The sequence below is a fragment of the Choloepus didactylus genome, chromosome 7 (genome assembly GCF_015220235.1).
Source record: "Choloepus didactylus isolate mChoDid1 chromosome 7, mChoDid1.pri, whole genome shotgun sequence".
Lineage (NCBI taxonomy): Eukaryota > Metazoa > Chordata > Mammalia > Pilosa > Megalonychidae > Choloepus > Choloepus didactylus.
The window spans coordinates 118,826,028-118,834,271 of record NC_051313.1 but is presented as its reverse complement, the minus strand read 5'-3'; the positions used below and the strand labels follow the sequence as shown (position 1 = coordinate 118,834,271).

The 8,244-nt window shown below is 47.2% G+C and overlaps 1 protein-coding gene across 5 annotated transcripts; it reads right to left on the bottom strand.

Annotated features, from left to right (window-relative positions):
- Positions 1-3,079: 3,079 nt before the first annotated feature.
- Positions 3,080-7,868, bottom strand: LOC119540207 (HLA class II histocompatibility antigen, DO alpha chain). Of its 5 annotated transcripts, none has more exons than XM_037844276.1 (5): positions 7,750-7,868; positions 6,340-6,588; positions 5,649-5,930; positions 5,444-5,554; positions 3,080-5,171 (listed from the first exon to the last, which is right to left on the bottom strand). In XM_037844276.1, exons 1-5 carry the CDS (start codon positions 7,829-7,831, stop codon positions 4,840-4,842), a joined length of 1,056 nt encoding a protein of 351 aa, XP_037700204.1. In that variant the 5' UTR covers positions 7,832-7,868; the 3' UTR covers positions 3,080-4,839. The 5 variants fall into 5 exon arrangements, 4 of the variants coding, with proteins under 4 accessions (XP_037700204.1, XP_037700205.1, XP_037700207.1 ...); XR_005218056.1 differs by having other exon boundaries at positions 5,032-5,171; positions 5,419-5,554; positions 5,692-5,930; XM_037844277.1 differs by having other exon boundaries at positions 5,032-5,171; positions 5,419-5,554.
- Positions 7,869-8,244: the final 376 nt, after the last annotated feature.

The following is an 8,244-nucleotide window of genomic DNA, read 5'->3' as shown; positions in this document are numbered from 1 at the left end:
CCAGGGAGGGGTAAGCATATATTGAAACTTTTGTGTAACTTACCCATTGACTATTTTTCAGAGAGCTATTAGGAATAAAATTGAAATGGTAGATTGGGGCAGTTTGAAAAGGATCTTCACCCTGTAGGTAATGGAAAACTAATAGGAATTTAAAGCAGGAGGAAGGGAAAAGAAAGTAGCCTACAAATTTCCAAAGAGAAAACCCAACAACAAATCACATACAAAGGATCAGTGCTCTGAATGTCTTTTGGCTTCTCAGCAAAAACACTAGAAACTAAGAGACTATCGAGAAATACCTTTGAAATTCTGATGGAATGATTTCAAACCTAGAGTTTTATACCCAACCAAGCTATCATTCAAGCATTAAAAATGCAAAGCATTAAAAATTTTGCCTCACATACATTTAAGAAGCTAAAAGATGTGCCTTATTAAAATAAGGCAGTAGACCACAAGAGAGTAATTACTGGCTCCAAGAAACAGAAGATCCAACACAAAGGACAGGTCAATCCTAACAAGAGTGGAAAAGGTTGTTCCTAGGGTAACCATCATGCCGTTGAAGACAACTAGTTGAGGTTAGAGCAGAGAGAAGCTTCTGGGAGAGTTTTGTCTAAAATGATAAATTGACAGAATACTTGATGTGTCTGACTATATTGAGATGAAATTTGGACAAATAGTGGAAACTTTTGTGTTTCATTAATGATATGTACAAATAAAACTGACAAAGGGAAAACAAGGTAATTATTAACTTCGGGGTGTATGTGGAGTTTTATAGGAAAGGAGAAGCAAGCATGATTTACTCTATGTTTTGGCCATGAAAAACCTTTACATGGTCATAATAATATAAACACTGGGCAGTGACCCAGTCAAAATTACCATATAACTATTTGAAGGGGAGAGAGTATGAGAAGAGGTCAGGGGTGTAGTGTGGGGATGAAAAAAAAAAAAATCTAAAGCCTCCTCTTCCATAGTGGGAAGTAGAGATAAAGCCTAAAGTTGAAAAATCAAGATGTAACAACACAAACATGTTATTCAGAGACAGGAGGTCAATACCAACAGGATCTTTTAAAACAGTTGAAAGCTGTTGCCTCTGGTGGGGAGGACATGGAGGGAGAGAGGGGCAGGAGACTGGAGTTTTGAGCAAACCTTGTAGACGCATTTGACTCTTTAAACTATATGCATAAGAGAACTTTGTTAAAAATTTAAACACAGAGACTAGATCAGCAGAGGAAACAAGGAGACAGCCAGTGCAGAACACTTTTTCAGAAAGTGGGACTTGGAGGTGCTAAGGGGAGAGGGAAATTGGGTTATAGGCTAGAGAAAGAATTTGATATTCTCATTAATGGGAGAGAGATGATATGTTTATAATCTGTAGGGTGGTGGCCTGAAAAGAGGAAGAGTTTTAAAATACAGGAGAGGAAAAAAAAAGAAAATATAGGAGAGGATGCGATTATTAAACCCTTATTTTTAAAAAGACTGAAAGGGGTCCTATCAAAAAGGCAAGAGGACTTTTTTTTTTTTTTTTTTTTATTAAATTCAGTTTTATTGAAATACATTCACACACCATACAATCATCCATGGTATACAATCCACTGTCCACAGTATGATAACATAGTTATGCGTTCATCACCACAATCTATCTCTGAACATTTTCCTTACATCAGAAAGAACCAGACAATAATAAAAAATAAAAGTGAAAAAAGAACACCCAAATCATCCCCCATCCCACCCCATTTGTCCTTTAGTTTTTATCCCCATTTTTCTACTCATCCATACACTAGATAAAGGGGGTGTGATCCACAAGGTCTTCACAATCACACTGTTACCCCTTGTAATCTACATTATTATATAATCGTCTTCAGGAGTCCAGACTGCTGGGTTGGAGTTTGGTAGTTTCAGGTATTTACTTCTAGCTATTCCAATACATTAAAACCTAAGAGGTGTTATCTATATAGTGCATAAGAATGTCCACCAGAGTGACCTCTCGACTCCATTTGGAATCTCTCAGCCACTGAAACTATTTCGTCTCATTTTGCATCCCCCTTTTGGTCAAGAAGATACTCTCAGTCCCACGATGCCAGGTCCACATTCATCCCCAGGAGTCATATTCTGCATTGCCAGGGAGATTTACAACTCTGGGAGTCGGATCCCACGTAGTGGGGAGGGCAGCAAGTTCACCTGTCGAGATGGCTCATACATTTATCCACAGTGTACAATCAGTTGTTCATGGTATCATCATAAAGTTGTACATTTATCACCACAAGCAGCACTTGAACATATTGATTACTCAGATTCTGGCACTCTGCTGCCAACAGCAAAAGGGAAGCAGATGTGAATCTTCTAATAGGGCAGGAGACGGATCCTGGGACACACACTTTGCATAGGACATTAAGAGTTTTACAAGAATTGCTTTATTTGATTTTCACAACTTCCCCTCCTTCCGTGAAGAACCTGCTATTATTATCCTTCTTTTACAGATGAAAAAAGAGAGACTCAGATAAATTATATCACTTGCTTTAGAAACCAAGCTAGTAAGCAGTGGAGGCGCAATTCAAACCTAGGTCAGTTTAACTCCAAGGTCTGTGGGCTCTTATCCATGAAGGATAAAGTCTCTGTGGTCTGCAGAGGGGACAAGTTTTCTTCTTAAGAAGGAAAAAGTATGGGGGGGGGGGGAGCCATTTAAGTTTGCCAGGATACCATGACAAATGCCACACAATGGGCTGGTTTCAACAATAGGAATGTATTGGCTCATGGTTTGGGGGGCTAGAAGTCCAAAATCTAGATATCAGCAAGACTTGTTTTCTCCCTAAACACAGTAGCATTCTGGTGTTGGCTGCTGGCAATCCTTGGGGTTCCCTGGCTTTCCCATCATATGGTGATGTCCTTTCCTTTCTCTTCTGGGTTCCCAATGACTTCTGCAAGAGGACTTTTTAAAAACAAGAGACTACTTACCTTGAGACTAGGAAAAAACAATGTGAGGATGGGGACAAAAAAATAATTCTAAACGATTTGTTCCTAAAAGTTCCAGGGATTGCTGGATGACATGTATAATGGAGAAAGCACACTTCTTTTAACAAGAAGATACTTTTAATGACTTTATTAAACCTTGGGAACATACATAAAACCCAAAAAGGACAGAGATTGAAGATACACCTTTCCAATGATGCATCAAGTTGACTAAGCAAAAGATCAGCAGAGTTCAAGGCATGTTGGGAATAGACCAATCCTTTGGTGTCTTCCAAGACTCAACCCATTCTCCTTTCTCTGAGAAGACCCCAACCCCTCACCTCAGAGTGGGGTGCTTGGCAGCCATGTTTATATTGTGGCATCTTGTCCTCCTGATCACAGTACATTGAACTAGGATGGGCATCTACCCCCAGTTTGGCCAGTCGTATTTATTTTTCCCAAGAATTTAAAATTATGCCTGGGAGACACAAGTTTTTGTGGGTGGCTAGAGCTGAGGTGGTAAAAACTCAGAGACTGTAGGGTGGGCATGTTGGCTGAAGATGAGTCAGTCAACAGAGGGAGAAGAATATGGCCAACATACAGAGGGATCTAGGGAACAGACCATATGGCCTGAAAGAGAGCAAGAGGGGATGTTCCAGGTTCTGCTAGCTTTTCAGTTCAGTTTTGTGAGTCCCAGTGAATGCCTACCCTTGGATTCTGTGCACCTCTCCTGTATCCTTATTGTACATACCCTCCATTTTGCCTCTGATTGTTTTAAGAGGGTTTCTGTTACTTGAAGCCAAAAATCTTGACTAAGATGATCCTCCTCCACATCTATCAGAGTCTTCCACTAGTCACTGATTTCTCCCAACTTATTCTGTCTTGGAAGTCCACGAAGTCCCTATAATCTTTTGGTTTTTCTTTCCTAGGACCAAATGCTTGCAATTTGAACCCCCACCCCCAAACTTGCTCCTACTTACTATAACTTGCCCAAGTCATATGTCCTAAAAGTTCAAGATTTTCCAGAAAACGTTCCTGGATCCCCTCAGACATCAGGGATCTTTCCCTCCAATGACCTCTAATAACACCACACGAGATCAGTTAGTCTTGGTTACACAGCCTAGGTCCGGGCTGGCTGCATCAGAATCAACTGGAGAGCTCATTAAAAGATACAGGCTTCTTGTTGTCACCACCTCCCACCCCCAAGATTCCAGGTCAGTAGGTCTGGGTGTGGCCTGTATTTTAAAAGTCTCCCAGATGATTCTGGTGTACATTTTGGTGTGGAAACCACTGAGCTATACCACTCATTTGGTGCCTGGCATAACTACCTTGTGTGGTTACTTATCTCTGTGTGTCTGTGTGAGTGTTTAAATTTTGTTCACAGTAAACTTGCAGGCCACATATTTAGAGAGAGTTCAGGTGGATCTCTCCTATACCTCCCCTCTTAGCAGACACGCTGCAGATGCACTCTGTTCCCCTCCTACCTAAAATGATTGACACATGTTGAGGGGTCTAAGCCTTGGAGCGCTCTTTATCATGCATGGGACTCTAGGAAATGTAGAAAAAAGAGATGACATTGTAGACCAAGGCTGGACACCAATGGCCTCTTCATACAGAGTAAATCTGGAAAAGAATCTTCTCCCAGTGCCTTTCAGAACTGTCCTTGGCTGAGAGGAATCACAATGAAGAGAATTCTCTGCATCACTTTCTGGTAAAATTTCATGAAGTCTCTGTGAAATGACCATTCACAAGTAACACAAAAAGGGCCCCGAGCTGATGAGTCAGATGGAGCAGGGCACAGCTGGCTGGCCTGAAGGCAGCTGCCAATCCCCAGTGCTAGCTGGTCACCCACAATGGTTGTCACTCAGAATCTCCTTTCCCAAGTCCCAGCATCCTTCACACCTGGGAGCATTGGCCAAGACCTGGTAAAAAGGTTATAAGGCAAACACCATTAAAGCATTTACTGCTGCTAAGCCAGAGCTTTGGACAGGGCAAGAAACATGCATATTGAGGTTGGGAAGGGGAAGTGGCTGGTGCCCCACAAAGTCTTGCCATGAGTACTGGGGCCAAGAAGGAGGGGACACATATAACAGAGGTGATCCCATTCAAAGCCAGCACAGTGGGGATGTATGTAATGGACTGTGGCCCCGAGCATGAGAGGGCTGCAGAAACTGCAAGGAATCCATGAGGCGTCTCCCACGATCCACACCTCACACAAGGGCGTTTACCTAAAGGGGCAAAGACCAGATGACCAAGGTTGTTCAAGCTCACAACTCTGGGCTCCTATCTCTGCAAGCTCCACCTCCCCCAAACCTCACTCCCCACCCACTTCTGCTCTTCTATTTCCTGTTCACTACTTCTCTATGTGACCTCCCTGGCCCCATTCTCCCCACCCCCAGAGTCTCTGTTTCTCCACCCCCATCCTATTCAGAGCCATCCACTGTCCTCCCGCTGGACTCCCGGGGCCCTCTGGACCTGGGGGCACTGGACAAGCGTATGCCTGTGAGGATGAGGATGGTGCCCACGAGGAAGCCCACCAGGCCCATGGTCAGGCCCAGGACAAAGACCAGGGTCTCTGCGGTGTCTGGCAGCAGGGTAGGCATGTGGGGCTCTGGAAGAGAGGGCAAGGGTCAGAGGGTTCAGCGAAGGGATTCCAGAGCTCCGGAAACATGGGTATCAGCAGGTCTGGGGAGGGGTCTCCCTACCCCAGTGCTGGAGGAGTGGCCCGTCCAGGCCCCAGTGCTCCACCTGGCAGTCATAGACGTCCTCGGCAGACGGCACGAAGGTCAGGTAGTGGAACTTGCAGAACAAGTGGTCGGGCCGGGAATAGAAGCTGGTCTGGGCCACGCCCTCCGTGACTGTCAGGCCGTTGCGCAGCCAGGTGATGTTGATCACAGGCGGGAAGATGCCGTCCACAATGCAGATGAGGACGTTGGGCTGGCCCAGCTCCACTGGAAACTTGGGGACCACAGTCACCTTTGGAGGCACTAGGAGGAACAAGGCTCTGACTCCCAAAGGCTCAGCTCTGACATCCTAGGACCCATGAGGACTGTGATTGAGGGACATTTCCTCCTTGTTAGCCATGTGTGGGCAGGGGATGCTCTGGGGCCAGGCACAGTGATTGCTGGTGCATGAGGGGAGGGAAACAGGGAGAAGAGACTGAGGAGGACAGTGGAACCTCAGGGGCCCCTATATCTCACAGGTCCCTGAGAGGGGGTCCTGTGGACATGGTCATTCCTCGAGAGGGAAGAGAGAGCTGAAGGAGACTGGGAATGTCTACAGACTCCTGGGAAAGGAAGGGGCTGAGCATGACAGCCATAGGTTTTGAGAGAGCTGCGTGCCAGAGGGGGACGAGGGCTTCTCCCTGACTGGGTAGGGCAGAGGAAGGGCCGGTACCGTTGGTGGCTCTGCTGCGGTTGGAGCGTTCCACCAAGACGTCCAGGTGGGCTTTGATCAGTGCGATGCTGGCCAGCCCACCCTGAGGGTCGAAGTGGGCAAAGTTGCCAAACCAAGGCAGACGCCACACAGCCTCCTTTTTCTTCAGATCCACAGAGAACAATTGTTCCCCATCAAATTCGTGGGTGAACTGACCAGAGGCACCGTAAGACTGGTAGAAGGCTGGTCCGTAGGAGCCCATGTGGTCAGCTGTATCGGGTGAGTTCAGGGTCAGGGAGAGACAAGAAAACATATCATGTCCATGAGCCTTGCAGGGCAGTATGTTGTGTGCCCGAGCCTGTGCCCCGTCCTGGGTTCTGTGTGGGCACAGAGTCCTTTTCTGGCTGAACTGGCCCATGGAGAGTGGAAAGGCTGCTGGGGGTGGGAGCAGAGCGCAGGGGAGGGAAGCAGGCACAGGCCCCTCACACCGTGGCTGGCCCCAGTGCAGTTTGGCACACCAGGGGCTGGGAAGAGGAGAAGCTGCTAAAAGTGAGCTTGGGCTTCCCAGAGAGAAGTCTTGACTGCAATCACCAGCTCTCACCGTATGGGAGAAAGGAGGGCTGGAGGGTGAAGAGGAGAAAATGATTAAGGGCAGAAGCAGAACTTGGGCTTTGGGGACAGATGCAGTGTTGGTGGGTGTGAAGGAAAACAGGAGATGACTGGCAGTGGGTAAAAATTAAGATTGCAATATAGAGACCAAGCAGACAGACAAAGACAGTCTGAGGTACTGCAAAGGGTGCCAGACAGGGAGCCAGAAGCTCAAGGCTCATGTCCCAACCCTCCCTTCCCAGAACTGAGGCTCCATGTTCTAGAACTGAGAAGTTAGGCTTTGATTGGTAAAATTCCTTCAGAATTTGATGAAATTATTTGTTCAGCAGTGGTTGAGGGACTGTCACATGCTCAGCACTATGCCAGGTCCCGAGGGAATAAAGATGACCAAGCCATGCTCCCCATCACTCCCCAAGAGGCTCACATCTAGGGTAGGATGAAGACAGACAAATAGGTAGCCATCAACATGGTGATAAAACAGCAACAGAGCTGGACGTGAATGGCACGTTTCAATCCAGGAGGGGTAGAGAAATCAGGTCCTGGGCAGCAGCATCGGGGTGTGGGTCTCAGAAAGGAGGAAGGACCAGGAGGAGCCCGAACGCTGAAGGAGGCCTGAAGGAGACAGTGGCCTGGCTGGACGCGGCTGCACCCGTGTTTTATGTCTAGACTGGACATGGGAGAGGTGACAGGGATTTGGGGATCTCTTAGGGGAGGAAGTTGCCATAGACCGGAGAAGGAGAACAGGTCATCCTCTGTGCTGCCTCCCTGGGGTAACGCAGCTCCCGAGCTCTCCTCTCCCACCCCATCGCCTCCAGCACTCACCCTGGATGGCTCCTGCTCCCTGGGGACCCAGGAGGGTCGTCAAGGTGTGGAGTCCCAGGACTAGCACCTCACTGAGGACCATAGCGCTCTGCTGCTTTAACCAAATAAAGCTCAGTCTGCCTGGGGACAAAGGAACTAGGCAGAGGTAGGGAGGAAGAAAACAGATGCTAGGAGGAGACCCCTGCTGTGTTTGGCCAATCAGAGACATTCCCTGAGTGGATGCATCTGTTGCTGGGTGAAGAAGTGGAGGAAAGGGCCTGGGTGAGAGGCTGGGAGAATTCACTGCGCCATGAGGAACAGGGAAGCTTGATCCACAGGAGAGGCAAAAGGAAGTTTCTGTTTTGGGGGATGGAAGGGGTTTAGATCAACTGTTACTACATCCCCAAGAAGGGACATGGAGAGAAAAGACAACAGAGCACTGCACAGCTGAGCTCAAATAATCCTTTCTCTATCTTGATCCCTGGTGAAGGGAATCCTACTCTGCGTAAGTTTCTG